The 21,639-nt window shown below is 40.9% G+C and overlaps 1 protein-coding gene across 1 annotated transcript in view; it reads right to left on the bottom strand.

Moving 5' to 3' along the window:
* Nucleotides 1-1,683: 1,683 nt before the first annotated feature.
* Nucleotides 1,684-21,639, bottom strand: part of DDAH1 (dimethylarginine dimethylaminohydrolase 1) — a 156,711-nt gene continuing 136,755 nt past the window's right edge. The window contains exons 5-6 of the mRNA XM_070786188.1: nt 7,624-7,767; nt 1,684-4,718 (exon numbers count right to left, since the gene is read on the bottom strand). Coding sequence (XP_070642289.1) covers nt 4,602-4,718; nt 7,624-7,767 — 261 coding nt within the window. The 3' untranslated portion in view covers nt 1,684-4,601. The remainder of the gene's footprint in view (nt 4,719-7,623; nt 7,768-21,639) is intronic.

Below are 21,639 nucleotides of genomic sequence, written 5' to 3'. Positions count from 1 at the left end.
ATAATAATAAACTGTCTCCCTTTCTCTTCTGAAAGTAGCACAGAACAGTAGCACTTGGGTGGAGGGTTCCATTTCCTGTGGGGGCCCAGAGCAGTTTTGCAGGGGGTGGCAGTTGGCAGTTTTTAGCTTCATTACCCATATTAATACTCACCTAAATAAGGGAGAACTAACCAACGCATCATCAACTGAGAGGTGTGACTAATTCAATGAACTCTCCAAGGGATTTTAGTATTGGTCTGTGCTTCGGTGGGCTTTTGCATTCACCCTTCAGTTACGGTGAGAGGACTACAGATTGAGCTCACCCTGCGGGTGTGTGAAAGCTTGTATACAGAACATTTTTGATAGCCTGAAGACTAGAAATGTGGTCATGCTGAACATCTGTGATGTAACATTCCATATAAATTAGAAAGAGCTGCTGTATAACCGTATCATGAAATAGGGCTGTTAAAATTGCTGATGTAGATCTATATTTATTGACATGGAGACATGGCCACAATATATTGCCAAGTGAAGGAAGCAGGTTATGAAACAGTGTAATTATGTAAAATTATCTCATATTTATATCTGTATCTGTGAGGATATTCTCCAAAAATTTTTAAGAAATATTTATGTATTTGGCTGTGCCAGTTCTTAGCCACAGCATGCAGGATCTTCACTGTGGCATGCAGACTCTTAGCTGGAGCATATGAGATCTAGTTCCCTGACCAGGGTTCAAACCTGAACACCCTGCATTCAGAACTCGAGTCTTAGCCCCTGGACCACTAGGAAAGTCCTTCTCCAAAATTTTAATAGTAGCTATCTGTAGATGATAAAGGAGAAGGCAATGGCACCCCACTCCAGTATTCTTGCCTGGAGAATCCCATGGACAGAGGAGCCTGGTAGGCTGCAGTCCATGAGGTCGCTAAGAGTCGGACACGACTGATTGACTTCACTTTGACTTTTCACTTTCATGTATTGGAGAAGGAAATGGCAACCCACTCCAGTATTCTTGCCTGGAGAATCCCAGGGACGGGGGAGCCTGGTGGGCTGCCATCTATGGGGTCACACAGAGTCTGACACTACTGAAGCGACTTAGCAGCAGCAGCAGCAGTAGATGATAAAATTTGGGTTATTTTTTCCTATGTTTTATGTTTTTTGGGGGGTATGGTGTGATTTTTATTTTTGCGATGAGCAGTTATTATCTTTACAATGAGAACAATGAATCTACTTTCAGTTTGCAAAAAAATTGTTGGAAATAAAAAGCCTCATTAAAAAACCTTCAAATTTCCTTAAAAAATGCTTAGTGTAAAATAAACAAAACAAAAAACCAAACTCTTGCATGAGCATAGCAAAAACAAACTGTTCAACTGTCTCCATAACTGAGCCATATTATAATGTGCTGATGACAGTTAGGAGTAAAAGAAACCAGGGAAGCTGTTTTGAGGATGAACACATGTGAAATCAAGGTCTCCTGACCAGGCATGGATAATATGCATACTTTTTAAGCACCAGAAGGATGAAGTATCCTTCAATTATCATTTTAATCCAAGCTTTGGATGGCAGCTGATTTACAGATATAGTATGTCTAATCCCATATCTTATAGGAAAAGAGAAAAAAAACCTTCCCATCTCTGATAGCAAGGAAATGGTGATTTCATTCACCGTAGAAGTTTCTGTTGCAAAAAAGAGACACAGGCTGTAGAGCACAGTACAACTCACACTTTATTCCATCGTGATTGGTATACCTGTAGGATCAGGACAGCAAGAGACTAAAATCAGTGCAGAACTTCTCTGGACTAAAGGGCCGTGAAAGGCATTACTGGTTTTGGCACACAGAGTGGATAATCATACATGGCCTACAACAGGATGGTCAGTAAGATAAAATGCACAATAAATCTAACACCATGTGGAAATCATTTCTGAGTTTTGTAGGATGTTAAGGAGTAAATAATTACAAAGATTAACATGCAACTCTAAATAAGTCACATTGTTCATCAGACTATTTCCCCCCTTCGGGATGAAGAGATAGCCTTAGGAATCTGTTCACAGTAGCTTGAAAGAGCAATCAATACACAGGAGAGAGATCTGCCTGCTGATTTCTGTAGCAATCTGTCACAGTTGAGAAATAATGCCGCATCATGTACTTTCTCTATATTGTCCTTAGTAAGCTGAATCTTATTGACCACGAGATTCTGACTCAACTGTTATTTACTTACATACAATTTCTAATGTCCTTGTAATGTCAAAAAGCAGTTTCTGTTAGTTTATCCTTGTAAATCACATGGGACAAAAGAGGAACCTATATAATGGGGTAATGGGTTGTCTTTCCTCTTCAAAGATAATATTATGCTGATGAGTACACCAAGGAAAGAATATTAGTATTCTGCAAGTATTTTCGGTTTTCACATCATCATATCACAGAAAGGGCCCAAAGAAGCCAGTCTTGTAGGTGACGGAACAGTGCAGAATAAGATTCTGTAGAAGAGGCACATAGATTCTAAGTGATTTCTTGAGACAAAGAGAACGAAAGATGGAAAGACGCAAAGAAAAAGAAAAGTGAAAACAGCCTTCTGTTAGAACAAACTGTTCAAAAGAAAAACTGACCCACTTTCAATTTACTAAACATAATAGAGAACAGTTCTTTAATTTGGAATGATAGAAATAAAGATATTGAAAATCATAAGCCAATTAGCTTTACTAGTAAGCCTGAAGTGGCTCATTGCGTTCGTTTTCCCGTGGTTGTTTTTGAGATGTTGAACTCTCCTGGGGAGGATTTCTGTTTTTGCCAGCATAGGGACAGATTTAACCCAAAAGGGCAGTTATAACTGCTGAGGACAATTTTTATTTATTAACTTGGCATGTGGGTAACATTCATTCTCTCTGTGGCAAAAATATATTGTTCACCCATGATGAGACAGTTGGAAATATGACAGTGATCAAGATATGTTTTAGTCATAGGATGCATGAAATTAGATATTTGTACATAATATGAATATTAAATTTAAGCAAAAAGAAAAAGAAGGGGGAGAAGGAATTTCTTCAAAGTCTGACAGAAAATCATCAAATAAAAAAAATAGTGGTTAAGGATGTCTTGTATGCTCAGAGGTTTCTTACCTCAATTCGCTCAGGGGGAGATAGAATAAATGAAGGTATTCTCTCTTGGTCACCAGACATAAAGAATGTCTGATTTCAAACCTGTAGGTGAGCAGAGCAAGACTTGAAGTAGCATTTCTTAAACTCCCCAAATCTTAAGAAGCCAAAGGCAATATAGGAAAGGTGGAAATGACTGGGGAGTTTGATAACATGCCTGGATCAGTCACCATTCCTTGGAAAGTACCATTTTCCCAGGTTGCTAAAAGGCTGATTCTTTCATGTTTAAGTAAAAGACAACTATCTCTCCCTTCACTGCAGCATTGTTCTTTGTTAAGAGATTTGTGTCAGTTTAAGCTTGTGTAATAGGAAGGCTAGACAGGAAATAAATTTTAATTGAATTCCACAGTAAATGTTGGATATGTCAAAGTAGAATTGTCCATTGTCTATAGTTGGTTTCAAGCACCAAGCCTATCATTTCCTGAACATGCTCCAATTGGCTTGCACTAGCCCACCTACAATCACTGTTAAATGTAATGTCTCTTTTGAAAGGAATAACTCTGTAGATCAGGAAAAGTGTAGGGGTAGAAGGGTGGAAACAAGGTGAGTTACAACCGGGGGGAATGAAAGTGAGTTAAATGAAAAAAATTCAGTCTATTTCTCAAGGTCTGTAAATGGCCAGTAATGAAGCAAAAATTCATGGAATGTGACTTAAAGACTTCCTGAAGTGTGGTACCCATGGATTGTTTCCAAGCTTCTTGATCTGCGGTCCCCTAGCAACCATCTGATGCTGAATTCAGCTTCCTAGGTGTGGTGCCCTACTTCTTCTGGAATTTAGATCTCTGGGGCAAACCCCATCGGGAATTGCCTCTGTGTAGTTAAGTCTCCCCTCAACAGCTGCTCTGATTCTCGTCACACTTCTGCTAAGGTGGACCCTTTTGGGGGTGAGTGGTGTGATGGCAGAAGATGCAGCCGTGAGGCAGAGAAGACTAATGAAAGACAGAGTGCGCTTGCAGGAAGGTGTGGAGAAGGCGAGACCGGATTCTACCTAAGGTCAAGGTGACAGTGACAGAAGTAGGAAAAGAAGAAAAAAGAGGGAAGGAAAAGGAGAGGATCCCCAGACCAGGGAATTTCACAGGAGCCAGAGATGATTAATGACAAACAGAAAGAAAACCCAGTTTATCTGACTGATCAAGAAGACATTCTTCGGCATATATTGGCAACTAAATGATTTTCACACAGATAATACAAACACTAAAGCAAGTGTTTCCTTACTAGTATTAATCACATTTCAATAATTCATTAGCTCTATATTTTCTAGATTGCTTAACTCGTTGAGCAAATCCACAGTTTAGGTACCACTGTCAGGGGAGGGGGTGGGGGAGGTGCAGAACGAAGGAATGCAATTTAGAATTGTAAACCAGGGTTAGTGGCGCAGTGGCACAGGAGATTGTCAGTGAAAACGACAGGAGTGGGTACAGTTACCGGCCTTAGGAGTGCAGTACTGCCGGATGCAAGGGAGGGACTGCGACTCAGGAGTCTACTTTCTTGTTAATTAAAACCGAGCTGCAGGTGAGCAGCCCGTCCACCTTTTCCAGTTCAGAATTGCTCACGGGGATCAGCATATGGTCCTTCAGCTTTTCATAAACCTACAGGAGGAATCAAGGAAAAGTAGAGAAGGTTCAGTTTCTGCCTCTGTTTTCCCTGGCTCCCCCCCAGCCCCACCCCACCCTCACCCCCTCTGCCTGGTATAGATAATGCATTTAGCTTGTGAGTTTAGGCTTTCCATACATGGAACCCCAAGGTATGCAAGTCACTGAGACCACACCCATGCCCACAGCGAAACCCATAAAGCGAGCAGCCTGGTTAACCACTAGCTCTCTGCTCTAACCTCAAAGCCAAAGATGTGTCAGAAATGTGGTTGTTACTAGAAAGGCCTTTATTCTGCCCTTGTCAGTGCTGGATTAAGTGATATATGAAAGTCTGTGGCCTTAATTTCAGTCTGAGTATGACTCTCTCTCCACACTTTAAAACCCTCTCAACTATAATGTTTCTTTCCTTAACAAGCTAACTAGAAACACTTGCCAAAATATGATTTAAGTGAAGGGTTTCAGGTCAAAGTGCTTTTAAATGACAGGTGTGAATTTTAGAGCATCTTTTGACATGAATAGAAAGAAAGCATGTGTCAAACCTTCAAATAAACAGTAAACAGATTTTTCTCTGATGATAAATCAAAGCATATTGTTTAAAAAAAAATCACTTGAAAATATACTGTCTAAAACCAATCCACCAGGCTTCTGTAGAGTGTACTTGGTTCCTTAAAATTCAGTACCATGGTTAATTAAGAGTGGTGGAATTAGAGCTGCGTTCCAGCCCCAATTCTGTCAACTCATGGTTTCAAGTGTGATTTCAGTCAATTAGCATCCCCATGGGATTATTTCTCTGTAAGACTGGAATAATATTAGTGCCTGCACGGGCGGCTGTAATGGATGAACAAGGTAATGCATACAGCACGCCAGGCACAGTGCCTGGCACCGAGAAAGCCCTCTACAAACACGAATAGTGTTACTGTTTTTGGTGATAGACCCAGGGCTGAATTCAGAAGCAGTTAATGATAATCCCACTATCACATGGTTGATGTGGCTGAAGAGGTAGGTATGAACGATCCAGAGCTCCATTTCCCCAAGTAAGTTCAGTGACCAGCGTGCTTACTGATACTGCAGATTCCAGGGCGGGAGTCCAGGAACCTGTATTTTTAACAACTTTGATGCACATTAAGGTATGAGATCCAGTATTCATCTGAGAGCTGGTTAAGGCACAGTCTGGGGGGTCAGAGGTCCTCTATTTTCCTCAGATTCAAACTTTTGGCCATGAAAATTGACAAAAAAAATCTGTTTATCCTCCTCCCCTTCTCCCTTTTTAATCTGCTGAGGGAGATCCTGATTATGAGAATCAGCCTAGTAATTATACAGTACTGAATTTTTATTTTATTTTTTATTTTTTTTTGCAATTTTTATTTTTTTAGATTCCTTTTTTTAAATTTTATTTTATTTAACTTTACAATATTGTATTGGTTTTGCCATATATCAAAATGAATTTGCCACAGGTATACATGTGTTCCCCATCCTGAACCCTCCTCCCTCCCCATAGCATCCCTCTGGGTCGTCCCAGTGCACCAGCCCCAAGCATCCAGTATCGTGCATTGAATCTGGACTGGCGACTCATTTCATATATGATATTATACATATTTCAATGCCATTCTCCCAAATCATCCCACCCTCTCCCTCTCTCACAGAGTCCAAAAGACTGTTCTACACATCAGTGTCTCTTTTGCTGTCTCGTATCCAGGGTTATTGTTACCATCTTTCTAAATTCCATATATATGTCTTAGTATATTGTATTGGTGTTTTTCTTTTTGGCTTACTTCACTCTGTATAATAGGCTCCAGTTTCATCCACCTCATTAGAATGGATTCAAATGTATTCTTTTTAATGGCTGAGTAATACTCCATTGTGTATATGTACCACAGCTTTCTTATCCATTCATCTGCTGATGGACGTCTAGGTTGCTTCTACGTCCTGGCTATTACAAACAGTGCTGCGATGAACATTGGGGTACACGTGTCTCTGAATTTTTAAAAGGTAGCAAAACTTTTATAAAAATTTTAAACCTAAGGTACATGCATATAAAAAAAGAGAGATCAATGGCTATTAAGGCTCTTCTGTAATGCTTCGTATAGATATCTTGTTCCTTTGGGCAGAGATGATGCTGAAAAACCTAAAAAGGATATGAACCCTTGAAGGATCGATGGATGAGCACCCTTGGATCTGTTTGGTATGATTAAATTGAAATTACTAAAGTATACAGGTAAGACTGGCAGAGTGCTCTGAAAGGCTGGGAAGACCAGTCTTTCTCTCAGACCAGGAAAGAATTCCATACCGAGGAAGCAATTCCCTGTTTAGAACACAAATGAAGGGATACTTGTAGGGCCCAGCCGGCTGGTTCTGAGTGTGTAATATTTTATATTTCTTCCTGCTCTCTCCTTTCAAGACTTTGCTGCCTAGGATGCGTATCCCCTGCTTTTCTGCAGCCCTGACAACGAGTACTCTTCTCTTTGGGTCATTCCTACTTCTCTGCCTTAAGGAATAAATGACCCTCTGATGAGGGGAAGCTTAGATTTGTCAGAAATAATGACACAGGTGACCTATGTAGGTCTCTATGCTTGATGAGCATGTGAGTGTCAGGAAGTGCATTTAATCAGATCTGGAACACAGACTCGGGAGACCCAATACTCGTTTGAAAGGCTCTGAATACCAGGCATGATCATCTCAATTACTCTGCATGTATTACTGACCAATGACACTAATGAGAGGAGCGAGCTAAATAAACTTTCCTTTGGCCCTAAATTATGTTATCCTTTGGGCTTTCCTAATGATGTGTTTAGGGGGAAAGGAAGCCCCTGTTATCTGTCACTCGATCGTGAAAAAAATCCTTAGGCAGGAAGGCTTTGAGGAGATCTCCCCAGCTACTGTGGCAGGAAGGACGTTTTATTACCTTTGCACTCTCTGGGTACTCTTCTGGGGTTCGGTGCAGCAAGACGTGGCCTTTGCTGGGGACATTCAGGTATATGCAGTTTGCGGCCGTGTCATCAGGCACTGTGAGTTTGTCGTAGCGATGATCACTCATCTGTTGCATGATCTATAAAGAGATACAAAGCGGGCCTAAGCAGAGCGTCTTCCACATCGGCCAACAGGCGGGCAGTGTGGCAGGATAAAAGCTTGCAACCTACACCTAAGCATGCTCCTCTGTGTTGAAGTTTGTCCATTGCCTCATCACTTAAAACCAGAATAGGAAAACCAGATGTAACTATGATTCTTTGGAAGAATTGTAAGGGTCCTTTTAAAAGTGTTTTTAAGGGTTTTAAAATGATTATTTTTTCTAGTTTTTGTTCATAAGATCTATCAGAAAAACACACAGACAAAAGGCCCCGCTGGGGTTTTGATGATATCCTTGGCTGAGTTAGCAGGACTGCTCTGGTCTATAGGGAAAAGGACTATAGCAACAATCAGAACAGTCAGTTAACTGATTAGCAATACTGCACATATTCACGCACAAACATAATTTCTTCTTCTAGGTGCATTTATTAATAAATTGAATTCACTTGTCTGTTAGCAAGTGCTATCCTTAATATAATGAGCATAAAAATCCCCTGGGGGAGGTGAACGTTAAAATCATATTCCAAGGTCTCACTCCTAGGGATTCCGGTTTGACAGATTTGAGGTGAGGAACAGAAATTTGTATTCTGAGGGGCCTCTGGGTAATTCTGAGGGAGATGGTCCCTGGACCACACTTGAAGAAAAACCGACTTAGCAAGTCTCTTCATCAAGTGACGGGTTTATTAGTACCCTAGTATAAAACAACTTAAAAATAAGACAGATGAATTCTACAAAGAATTAAAAATATTGGTATCTCATCTTTAGCCCCTCAACAAATTAAAACAAAAATGCCAATAACAAGTTCCCCTACCCCCCTACCCCACCCCATAATGCCAAAAATATCCAAACATCAAAAGTGGAAACAAGTATTATTTTGGGCTTACTCATGTAGCTTCTTTCCATTCTTTATCGTTATCTATATGTTTGAAAGAATCTGCCAAAATGTCATGCCATGAAGGTGTAACAAGATCTTTTCATTGTCTGGTTCTAATCTACATTTCCAGCTAGGTCTTCCTTTACCCCTCAATATCTGGGTGGAAAGGGACCTCATATTACTAGAACCCAGAGTTAGGTCTCTTGCATGTTCAATCACAGAGCCACTGGACAGTCAGATTTATGTTGGGAAAGAGCAGAAGAGACACCAAGCTCCCTGCAGAAACTTCATTCCCAAGAGGATGTGAAGAGTATAGATGGTAAGGTCTTCTTGACTCACCATCAGTTTAAATCATTCTCTTTTCCTAGTGGGGACTATGTCAGGGGCAGACAGAAACCAGAAGTAATATGGAATATCCTTCACAGAGAAGGAAACATCAGGAGTGGGGATGAGCTTAAGCACTATATCAAAGGCTCAGAGACGCAAAGATAAATAGGAAAATATCCAGTTTTTGAAGAGGTCACAGCCTACTGGAGGAGACTGTCCGACAAATAGACAATTTATTACAATAAGAACAAACAGAGCACCATGCTAACAGTTTTATATGTATTCTTGAATCCCCAAATTCCCATTTTACAGATCAAGAAAATGGACTTAGGTCAAAAAACTTGACCAAGCTCATGCAGGTAGATTTAAACCCAGATTTGTGCACCTTAAAACTTAATTTATTAATCATCTCACTTTGCTCTCTTTCTTAACCTCCAGAGCTGCAGCAAAATCTGTATCATTTATTTTTCACTTATTTGGTACTTTTTATGTATGGTAAAAACTGATCATGGTACCATTAATCATGGTACTATTTATTCTCTTTTCATGTGTAATCTTATTATGGCATGGTACAGTTTGGACTTGACTGGACATCTCTCTTGCACTTTTCAATTTAAATTGTTCCCTGAGGGGATAGACCCATAGGATGAATCACCCACCAGTAGGGTGGGCTCTTCTTTAACACCTAGACTGAGAAACCTTAGACCTATTCAATACATATGGGCTTCTCAGGTGCTGCTGCTGCTGCTTTTAAGTTGCTTCAGTCGTGTCCGACTCTGTGCGACCCCATAGACGGCAGCCCACTAGGTTCCCCTGTCCCTGGGATTCTCCAGGCAAGAACACTGGAGTGGGTTGTCATTTCCTTCTCCAAAGCATGAAAGTGAAAAGTGAAAGTGAAGTCGCTCAGTCATGTCCGAATCTTAGCGACCCCATGGACTGCAGCCTACCAGGCCCCTCTGTCCGTGGGATTTTCTAGGCAAGAGTACTGGAGTGGCTTGCCATTCCCTTCTCAGCTTCCCAGGTGGCTCAGTGGTAAAGAATCTGCCTGCCAACGCAGGAGATGAAAGAGAATCTGGTTTGATCCCTGGGTTGGGAGGATCCCCTGAAGGAGGAAATGGCAATCCACTTTAGTATTCTTGCCTGGAAAATCTTATGGACAGAGGATCCTGGCAGGTTACAGTCCATGGGGTTGCAAAGAGTCAGACATGACTGAGAACAGCACAGCAGCAGCAGCCATTCAATACATGGACAATTAAGAACTACTGTAAGCAAATTATCAATATATTCAACTTAGCTCTCTTTTTGAAATGGATATGCTGCAAAATAATACGAAGAGGCTTGTTTAAGAGAAAAAAATCCAGACCCAAGTAACTCTGTTCTCCTATGAATTGCCATTTAATTATATCTTATGCAGACTTTCTTTTGGCTGCTTTCAAAACACAGTAATAGTAGCTTCCCTTTATCATTGTGTGGGAAGGGACACATTAAGACCATGAACTCTGGAATAAGACCTGGGTTTGAGTCTCAGTTCTCTCCTTTGTGAGCTATAGAAATTCAAGCTCTTTTTTTTTTCTCACTTCTTAGTTTCTTCATCTATTGTTGTTCAGATTCTCAGTTGTGTCCGACTGTTTGTGACCCCGTGTACTGCAGACTCCTCATCTATAAAATTGGGATAATAATGGTCTTTCACACATTTCTTATGAAAGATAAATGAAGATAATGAATATAATTAGGCACTGTATTAATCCCTTAATTAGCTACTAGTATGAAAGAGATGGGAATACCAGACCACCTGATCTGCCTCTTGAGAAATTTGTATGCAGGTCAGGAAGCAACAGTTAGAACTGGACATGGAACAACAGACTGGTTCCAAATAGGAAAAGGAGTACATCAAGGCTGTATATTGTCACCCTGTTTATTTAACCTATATGCAGAGTACATCATGAGAAACGCTGGGCTGGAAGAAACACAAGCTGGAATCAAGATTGCCAGGAGAAATATCAATAACCTCAGATATGCAGATGACACCACCCTTATGGCAGAAAGTGAAGAGGAATTAAAAAGCCTCTTGATGAAAGTGAAAGTGGAGAATGAAAAAGTTGGCTTAAAGCTCAACATTCAGAAAACGAAGATCATGGCATCCGGTCCCATCACTTTATGGGAAATAGATGGGGAAACAGTGGAAACAGTGTCAGACTTTATTTTTCTGGGCTCCAAAATCACTACGGATGGTGACTGAAGCCATGAAATTAAAAGACGCTTACTCCTTGGAAGGAAAGTTATGACCAAACTAGATAGCATATTCAAAAGCAGAGACATTACTTTGCCAACAAAGGTTTGTCTAGTCAAGGGTATGGTTTTTCCTGTGGTCATGTATGGATGTGAGAGTTGGACTGTGAAGAAGGCTGAGCACCGAAGAACTGATGCTTTTGAACTGTGGTGTTGGAGAAGACTCTTGAGAGTCCCTTGGACTGCAAGGAGATCCAACCAGTCCATTCTGAAGGAGATCAGCCCTGGGATTTCTTTGGAAGGAATGATGCTAAAGCTGAAACTCCAGTACTTTGGCCACCTCATGTGAAGAGTTGACTCATTGGAAAAGACTCTGATGCTGGGAGGGATTAGGCGCAGGAGGAGAAGGGGACGACAGAGGATGAGATGGCTGGATGGCATCACTGACTCGATGGATGTGGGTCTGAGTGAACTCCGGGAGTTGGTGATGGACAGGGAGGCCTGGCATGCTGCGATTCCTGGGGTCGCAAAGAGTCGGACACGACTGAGCGACTGATCTGATCAGACAAACAGGGTTCACGTGTCCAGTCTGCAGTCCCATCTACCATTGTAGCAAACTTTGCTCTTTAACCTCACTCTTAAGATAGTCTGTTTTGAGGTAAAGAAATCACCTATGGCTCTTAGTACAAGATGAGCTGAAAGAGAAAGAAGCATAGCAAGTCCATACCTCACAGTCCTGAGTATAACTTCAATGGTCCCACGAGCAGCCTGGCAAATTCCCCACCTCTCAGTCTGACTCATGCTGTCCGGGGGTGACTATGAAGCAGAAATATGGAATGTTGTACATTCCAGAGGAAGTGTTATCAAGGATGTTATCAGTGCTGACTTCTTGTTTAACCATGAAGGAACAAACTAGAATCTCCAAGGTTATGCCTACCTCAGAAGAGCCCAGTTTCTCTGGAGGAGCGGAGACAGAATATTTCCTTTCCTGGTGTGGTTTGTTTACCCGGCCTTCAGCTCTCACCATGCTCCCTCCTATCCACCCCACCTCACCCCCCTCAACCTTCTAGTTTGAACAATACCACCCCTGCTTCCTATGTGCTTGCCTTATTGTTCTTCAGTTAACGGTGTTTATGTGAAATTCTAATAGCTGTTTTCCCTTACTCTTTAATGTTTCTCTCTCTTCCGGGTCTTATATGTATGATTTATAACTTCTGGTGGGAACATTCCTAAAATTACTGACATAAGGTCAGTACCCAACCTAACATTGTTTGAGGATAGTTTCACTTTTTTTCATCACTATGAGGAAAGGAATTATACTGCTCTTAGTGGGGAAATACTTTAATGCTGGGAATACATAAAGTAATTCACTGATAAATTCTATTGAGAGATACTCTTAAAATAAATATCTAAATGAAACCTCTGAAGCCACCTTAGGAGAAGCTTTGCAATTAATTTGTCAAGGCCCCCTGGTTATCATTTTAAGACAGGTTTAAAAATATGCCAAAAGAAATGACTTTTAATAATAGAACAGACCCCGTTTGGAGCAGTAAGTAGTTCTGCTTAACTATGGAAGAAAAATTACAAAAGCTCTGTCAGGCATAGTCTTTCTAAATTAAAAGGATTTAGGAAGTGGTAACTATAGATAATAAACAAAAAATTACATTTCTTCCATGAAAAAGCTAAAGATACTTATTCTAAACACAAAGGGTTTCCATCTTTTGGGACAAAGAACAGGTTTTTCTTTTCCTGTTAGTGATTATTTTCTTTTTTCTTATGTGTTGTTATTGTCTGAATAAGACAGCTTACATTTATTTATAGCTGGGTTCAGGAGATGTATGTATATACAGAACGCAGGGCGCTTGCCATCCAGAGGGGAATACACAGAAGAAGATTCAGGAGATTGTGTGTCTCTCTAGCATCTTTCCCCTGTTGTGCTGGAATGGCACTGTGAGGATGTGAGGATGTGCTCGCAGGGCATCACCTCGACGGGCTCAATGATGGAGCCACCATGAGGCAGAGAAACAGGTTTTGCTTCCTCTTTGTGGATGCACGGCAGCCTTTGTTAAAAGATGAGCATCATTTCAAATATCCCGAGAATGTGGCTGTTGGGCTGTTTTGTTCTATGTCCCAACATTTTTTCCTAAAAAGGGGTGGAGGAGGTGTATTGCTCCAAGCTGTGTGTAAAGTGTTCTTTTAACCCCAGGGACTGTATTTCCTGCTTCTTGCTGCCCTGGGAGCCAGAATGAAAAGGAGAAAGCCCCTAAACCGTGTACACGCTACAAGGTCCCCAGAGGCCCCGGGTTCCAGGCAACACACAGGATTTCTACAGGGCTTCGGGGGAAGATCTGAGAGGCTAAATTGCTGTTCTGAACTTCTTTTCTGACTTCTGCCATTTCCCAAAGGAGTTATTCCACTCACTATGTGTGCTGTGCTATGCTTAGATGCTCAGTCATGTCTGACTCTTTGCCACCCCATGGACTGGAGCCCGCCAAGTTCTTCTGTCCGTGGGGATTCTAGACAAGAATACTGGAGTGGGTTGCCATGCCCTGCTCCAGGGGATCTTCCCGACCCAGGAATCAAAACCATGTCTCCTGCATTGCAGGTGTAGTTTTTACCAACTGAGCTACTCAGGACAGGATGCAACTGGCATTCCATCCAATTCCACTGTCTTCCTAGAGCTCCCCCTTCAGGCCTGGCACGATGGCAGTGGAAGGTGGGAACCTAGACAAGATGCCAAGCTAACCTGGCCATGGATTCTGCCTTCAGAAGATGATAATCTATAATTTAAGCTAGGTCAAGGGTAAACTAGCAGTAAAATGAAAGTCAGTGTCACTTGTGACACAGGCATCTCCTTAACGAAGAAGGCATGCAGCCCTGAGAGGAAATTGGCCACGTCCTGGTGGTCTGTTACACAGCTGCTCATTCGAAGGAACCCACATTGCTCCCCAGAGGGGAGCTGTCACAAAACAGAGTGGGAAATGTCTGGCTTCCAGCCCAAGATAATTTGCATGGCTAGTTGCATTAACAACTAGGCATTTCCGGCAGTTCCCAACATTTCTGGGAATTTTCTCATCCACAGGTCTGGAAGGCAATTTCATTCTCTCACTTGTTACTCATGCTTTCTTGGTACTACATCACTTATTTTGAAAAAATTCCCAGGTTATGTTGTTTTACAGAACAATGTAGGCCGCATTGGTCAAATACCGAAGCAAAGTTGTATAGAAGGTGTTTAAAGATGTTTAGGAAACAGAGCACATTCTTGGCTTGCTCATACCGGATCTTCCTATGAAGCATACATATGTATTTGTCTTAACATATCAAAGTGAAACCAACTCAATAAAACAACTCATTATAGATTCTATTGAGATATACAGTATATGATGTCAAGCACACTTTTCATTGCTCCTGGATATCTAAAATAATTCATACATTTATTTATCCACCTATCCGTCAAGAGTTTATTGAGAATTTGACAATATGCCAGGCATCAAGTCCTGGCAGTCCTTTTAAGGCTCAGTCAGATAGCTATGAATGACATTCTAGAACTGATATCATGTTTTCATTTTTTAATAGTGTTTCCATGGATCAGCTCAAAATGAACACAACCCTAGTGAGGCTGCCTTTTAAACAACCTCTCTGAATTGATGGGTTGTATAGATCCTAAGAATGAAGTTACATGGTTCTTTTTAGTTAAATCTGGGCAAACCTTCAATGCCAAATATTTCCTTCCAAGCTAGCTGACATTTCCTCCATAAATTATCTCATGTTTGGAGCTGCTGCTTTTACTCAGATCATATGGGCCACATGAAAATGTGGAGGAAAGATTTCTTCTGTTATTCAAACTACAACCACAAGTCACAAAAACTATTTCTGGAAGGAATCCTTAAACACAATGGTTTCTATGGAAGGCTGGGACCCACACCCCCTCCCCCACCCCTCCCAACTCTTATAAGACCACTCTGAACTCTGTGGAGGGCTGAGGAGCAGAGTAGGGGCAGAAGGAACAACTAGCAATTCTCTGGGTGAGTTACAGCCCTGATTTAAATTTTTGACTCAAGGGGTTGAGAGGAAAAAAATCAGACCAGAGCATCCCTTCCCAAATGCAAAGTCTGGCATTCTTCCCTCCCTTCTTCCCCCTGCCATGCTTCTCTATGACTAGCTATGTAGCAGATGCAAATCCCCCACAGTCTTATCCTTATGTCTTGAATAAGTACAGTAGACAGCTGCCTACTTGACTACTGAGGTCATGCCCTGGCTTTGCTTCACCAGATACCTACACCCTAAATTCAGCTCGCAAAATCTCATCATCAAAAATTAACTTCCCTGGGTACTGGGAACTGGATGATCTTTCAGTTTCCCTTGGGTCATTCAATAACAAGAAATAATTGAAGTGTTTATTGAGCTATCTTCTAATTATTGATGGTTCATCTATTTTCACTCCTCTCTTCAACAATTCATTTTACAGATAAGAAAGCCAAGGTTCAGACAAATTCAGTAATTTGTCCAAGGTCACACACGAAGACAGAAATCCAGGATTCAGATCCAGGTAAGTCAGCTTCCAAATGCCCACCATTTTGTGGTCACATCAATCTGCCACCTTTGCAAATTGCCCTTGAAAGATTAGACTCAGAGCTCACTAACTGACAGTCTGTGGGCTAATTTTTCCTGTAGATATAGTTTATTTGACATGCACATATTTTTAAAAGTTTTCATTTAAGTGCATTTTGGACAGAGAATGTCTGACCCCTGAAGTTGTCTGAGTTTGCTATTAGACTAAAAGGTTGGTTTCCTCAGAGATAGCTACTCTATTTTTTAAGCAGATAAAGGAAGAGAAAAGCCTTCAAGAATAGAAAAGGACAGTGGGTGAAGAGGCATTATCACCTCTAGAGCAGCAGAGGGGCAAGCTCGAAGATGAGAGATGAGAAATGGCCAAACATGCACACTTTGTAATGATGCCCATGTCCAGCGCTGTTGACTCGGACCCCACCACTGGTGGATTAATGCTTAGTCTACGTATGAGCAAGTGATTCCTGGGTTATCTCATCAGGTACCCATTTACATTTTTTTATGCAATAATTGTGATTGTTTTGCTTTGAGATATTCAAAATCCTCGACCTGGTGTGCTTGGCCATTTATGAAAGAGTTGCTTGGGGTTAGAGGAGAGTCTGTACACATGAAAGAGCATTCTTTTTTGTTTCTTTTCTGGAACAGTGTGAAGAAAATCACCTTTAGGACTTCTAATTGCTCTACAAAACTGTACTCATAGCCTGGGTACAGGCTAAAGAAACATGTCTTTAGCATATGTTCAGTGCCCTGAGATCTTCAGCTCCAGGTGGTAGTATGCTGGTAAATGTGGGGGAAAATATATGCCTAGTATACCCATAGAAGTTTATTATAAATTTTACTGTATTATAAAGGATGGGTAGCATATAATCTATAAATAATAATAAAGACTTCAGCGCTCCTGACTGCAATTTTCATATTGCCAATTGATTCTCACAGAATGCTTCTGTTGATTTTTGCAGTTTGTGCATTTGAGGCCAAACCAATAGCTGCAACTGACAAATCAGCATAACAATTCCAAAATGGCTGCTGGGTGATATTTTGTTGACAATAGTAAGACGGATGAAACAATGTTTGGCAATGATGTAAGTGACTTCATTGCTAAAGTGCATAGTAGCTTTTGAATACTGGAAGAATATTTCCTCATTTTCCCTCAGTGTAATGGTTACACACATAATACACTTTTAAGTTTAATCTGCATAATTAAAATTTTTCCCATCAGAATTTGGGATGGACATGTACACACTACTATATTTAAAATGGATAACCAACAAGGACCTACTGTATAGCACATGGAACCCTGCTCAGTGTTATGTGCAGCCTGGATGGGAGGGGGCTTTAGGGGAGAAAGGATACACGAATACGTATGGCTGAGTCCCTTCCCTGTTCTCTTGAAACTATCATATTGTTATTTGGCTATACCCCGATACTGGAGAAGGAAACAGAAGCCTGCTCCAGTATTCTTGCTTGGGAATTCCATGGGCAGAGGAGCCTGGAGGGCTATAGGCCATGGGGTCACAAAGAGTTTGACTTGACTTAGTGACTGAGCATATTTACCCCAATATAAAATTAAAAGTTTAAAAAATTTCTCCATCAATATCTTATGTCTAGAAAATCAGTAAAATGATAAATTAACTCCTGTTTTGTAGCTTTGCTGATTTCTGTGGTGCAAACATTCTCACCGTAGCCAATTTCAAATTACCATTGTGATATTATTGAATATGGCATTGGGAAGGGATGTGCATGGCCACAGTGTTATATAACACTACCATATACATAAAAGATGTAAACAACTGTAAGAGCACGGCTAAGTAAAATGTAATAATATAATTAGGAAGTTATTACCTTTTTTAGAACAAAATTTAATCATAAGTTTATACAATTTGATTTTTTATAACAGATGTGTTTAATAAGCACCTGTCAAAATTCCCCAAAATGTAACAGTTGGCCTGGGTAAGCTGGCTGTAGCAAACCACTGCCCTATACAGGGGGCTTCATGGTTTTCTAAGACTTGGTTCTTGAATTTCAGCATACGTTGGCCTTTCATAGAAAGTTACTTTAAGTCATCCTCCACCTTCTTTGTTAGTACCACGGATAACTTTAGTTTTAAAATTTGGCTCATGTAGCTCTTGTTTTCTCATGGCAGACAATATTTGAGGATTAGCTTTCAATGAGCTTTTGAAATACACTGATGGTATAAGGTATCATGAATACTTAAAAGGAAGGATGGCAAATTGGATTTGCTAAATAGGAGCCTAAACTCAATGAAGCTTTCAAACATACAAGAGAAGATGACTGATCGGAAACGTAAAGTCTATTGTCTACGTGTAAAGAGGAAATGAGAATTCACAGTTTACATTATTAAACTTGGCTCCAATTTAAATTATTGTTCCCCTTTTATACCATCTTTCCCTTTCATTTCCAGTTAGGTTATTTTGCTATATTCCTTCCATCTTCGTAAGCTACTTAAGAAATCAGGTGATGTATGATTACATAATTTCAAACAGTTCTTCTAAAAATATGCTTTTAAATTATAAACGAAAATACAAGTTATAAAAATACATAACACAAGTTTCTTGTCAAATACGAAAAAAGTTCTATTGGACTTAATGCAACTGTACACATTTGTCAAAGCCCATTGAACTGTACATTTAAAGCTTGTGAATTTGATTGTATGGAAATTATATTTCACAAAAGCTGACTTTAAAAAGTTGAAACCCTCTTTCTCCCCCTCTATTCCATCGTTGTCTTTTCTCTTCTCCCTTTCCTTATGGGAAATTACTATTAAGTTTGACGGAAGCCCTTCAGACTATTTTTAACACATGTACATACTCAAAACAGAACCTGTTTATCTCCCACTGAATTTGTCAGTGAAGGAGCCTGAACATCTCAGTTTCTAGGGGTCCCAAAGTCTACCTCTCAAAGGCCAGTAACAAAAACCTCTTCAGATTTCGTACTTGTGAATGCAATTTCTGTGATTGTCTTACAATTACTAATTTTTGCCCATAAACAGTTCCAATGTCTGTAAATAATGTTACACAAAAATTGAATAAATATTGGGATTGTATGCATGCGTGTGTGCTAGGTCGCTTCAGTCGTGTCCAGTTTTTTGGAACCCCACGGACTGTAGCCACCAGGCTTCTCTGTCCATGGGATTTCCCAGGAAAAAATACCAGAGTGGTTGCCATGCCCTCCTCCAGGAGATCTTCCCCACCCAGGTATTGAACCCTCATCTCTTACGTCTCCTGCTTTGGCAGGCGGGTTCTTTACCACTAGTGCCACCTGGGAAGCCCACTGAGATTGTATATAGCTATTTAATTCCCTGCTTCTGAGGGACTCTCTTGTTGTCATGAACTACTTGATCTTCAGGAGTCATTGCCGTTGCTAAACGCATCAGGAATAAAAGCCCCTCAACTATGATATGCTCAGAAATGGAAATTTCTGTGAAACAAGGTTCACAGATTTCACTCATGTTTTAGGATGGGTTTTTTTAACCTCAGCACTGTCGACATTTTGGGCTGGATAATTGTTTGTTTTGGGGGCTGTCCTGTGTATTAGAGGAGGTTGAGCATCCTTGGCCTCTACGCACTATATATCAGTGGCATCCACCCCCTTCACCCCCCACATAATAACAAAAATATCTCCAGATATTGTTGGATGTTTCCTTGAGAGAAAGGGAGGACAAAGTTGCCTCTGGTTGAAAACCACGGTTTTAAGAAGAAAGCTATCAAATCTATTCATATTTTAAAAGAAAAGCAGATACTTATGGGAGATAGGAGGAAAAATAACCAGAAAAAGAGAAATCAAACTTCCAAAGAAGTATATAGCATTTGCTCTTCTATTCTTCCTCTGAATTAATAGGATCCCTGAAAAGAAATGGATTGGTATTTAAGAAAACAGCTGTTATCCACACATATCTTGTACAAGAAACCCAAATCCCCTGTAAATGACAACCAAACCATGGCGGATGAAGAAAGCAGCCACCCCACCTCACCTACTTATGTGGGCTCTCTGTTTTACATTTCTGAAATGGGGAAGAGAAATTGTGGTTTCCTCCTGAATTTGGCCTTTGCTAGTGCACTGGAGGAGGAAGTGGCAAGCCACTCCAGTGTTCTTGCCTGGAGAATCCCAGGGACGGGGGAGCCTGCTGGGCTGCCGTCTATGGGGTCGCACAGAGTCGGACACGACCGAAGCGACTTAGCAGCAGCAGCAGCAGCAGTGTCAGACCGTGAATGTTGAGAAGGTACTTTGAACACTCGGGAAAGTGATGTCATTTCATCAAGCCCACTTCTCTTTTATGGAGGTTCAGAGAGATAAAAAATTAAGTGACTTACTTAAAATCACACAAAGGTAGTGAACTGAACTGCAAAGCTAGGATTACACCCTAGTTCTCATGACTCAGTCCAGGCCTTTTCTAGTGGTCTTGGTTTGGTGGAGAGAATTTAAGTGGGACAAAGAGGAACAATCAACCTCTTACCAGCCTTCTCCTCCACTCCCAAGTTAAGGAGTCTCTCTTCCCTTTCAAGATCTAAAGTAGGTTGTCCAGTACAACCTAATTGCATTCCATGATTTGTGGAATGTCCTAGGCCAGTGGTTCTCGACTTGGGCCACACATTAGAATCATCTGGGGAACTTTAAAAAAATATATAGGTTTCTGGGCCCCAATCATAGAGATTTTTTTTTGACTTGGTCTAAAGCAGAAAAATGTCACTGTTTCTTTTTAAATCCTGCCTCCAGATGACTATAATATGGAGACAGGATTGAGAACCACTAGTCTATGCCCTCTCTATAACTTTGACCAATTTGGGGAGAGAGGTTGAGAAGGGAAAGGAGGTAGCTGATATTCACACGTTATCCCTGGCCCCACTGAATTAGATCCCTTTAGAAATACAATTATTATACAGGCGCTGTCCCTCTTTTAAACGATGTCAACATAAGCTGGGACCCCAGTCTCTCTTTGACTGCCTGGAGAAAAAGCTCTATTCACCTACAGTGATAGATTGTTCTCAAGTTTGGCAGATTGGAGTACTGCAGTGATAAAGACACTTAGAATATGAAATGCTGGTGTTCTTCAAAGGTGCGACAACTCTGCTTTGTAGTCCAGATGTCTCCTCATTCCCTTTTCTCGGCTCTTTCCCTATCTCCGCATTCCTGTTGTTTCTAACAAAGGACATTTTTGCTTTCTCTTTTGCTGTATTGTCCCCTGCTGATCCCAAGCCTTCAAGGATCTCACCTTTTACCCCAAAGGCCTTATTGTATTTTCCTAGACACGGGCAGTTCTCTAAGAATGCAGGGTTTAGCTCTTCCAAGGGCCTATGGACACTGCGGTTGCTTCCCACACATCCATTCTCTGCTTTCTTAGTAGTTACCTGGGTTATCACTTGTATATCCACACCTCCCTGTGAAGCCCACATTATCTGGGGGAAGCCAATTCCACCTCTGACTGCAGGACTGAGACTCTAGGCCAAAGGTTCCTCTCTTGGTTCACAGGACCCCGAAGTGTCCCAGGAATATTTCCATGGGGCCTTCAGGCCAAGAAAAGAGAGTGAAACACAAATCAAAACAAACAAACAAAAAAATAAGCTCTATCATAAATAAATAAGCTTTTATTTATTAAGTAGTCAGGTCCAAACAATAGTAGAACGGTGGATGATGTCTGACAGGTGTATCTTTCTTTTTGAACATTTTCTATTTCTACCCTTGTACTCCTGTGAATTTGTTTGTGGTGCTCCACTGTGCCTGGATGCAGTCAGGAAACTGTAGCACCGGAGAAATTCACCCCCAGTTTCATTAGAGGTTCAGGGATGAACAGATGACCAGTTTGAACCAATAAGAATGGACAAGATCGAAAGAAACTTC

Source organism: Bos indicus, chromosome 3, assembly GCF_029378745.1.
Source record: "Bos indicus isolate NIAB-ARS_2022 breed Sahiwal x Tharparkar chromosome 3, NIAB-ARS_B.indTharparkar_mat_pri_1.0, whole genome shotgun sequence".
NCBI classification, from domain to species: Eukaryota; Metazoa; Chordata; class Mammalia; order Artiodactyla; family Bovidae; genus Bos; species Bos indicus.
Note: the sequence above shows the minus strand (reverse complement) of the source record. Positions and strands in the feature narration are given on the sequence as shown.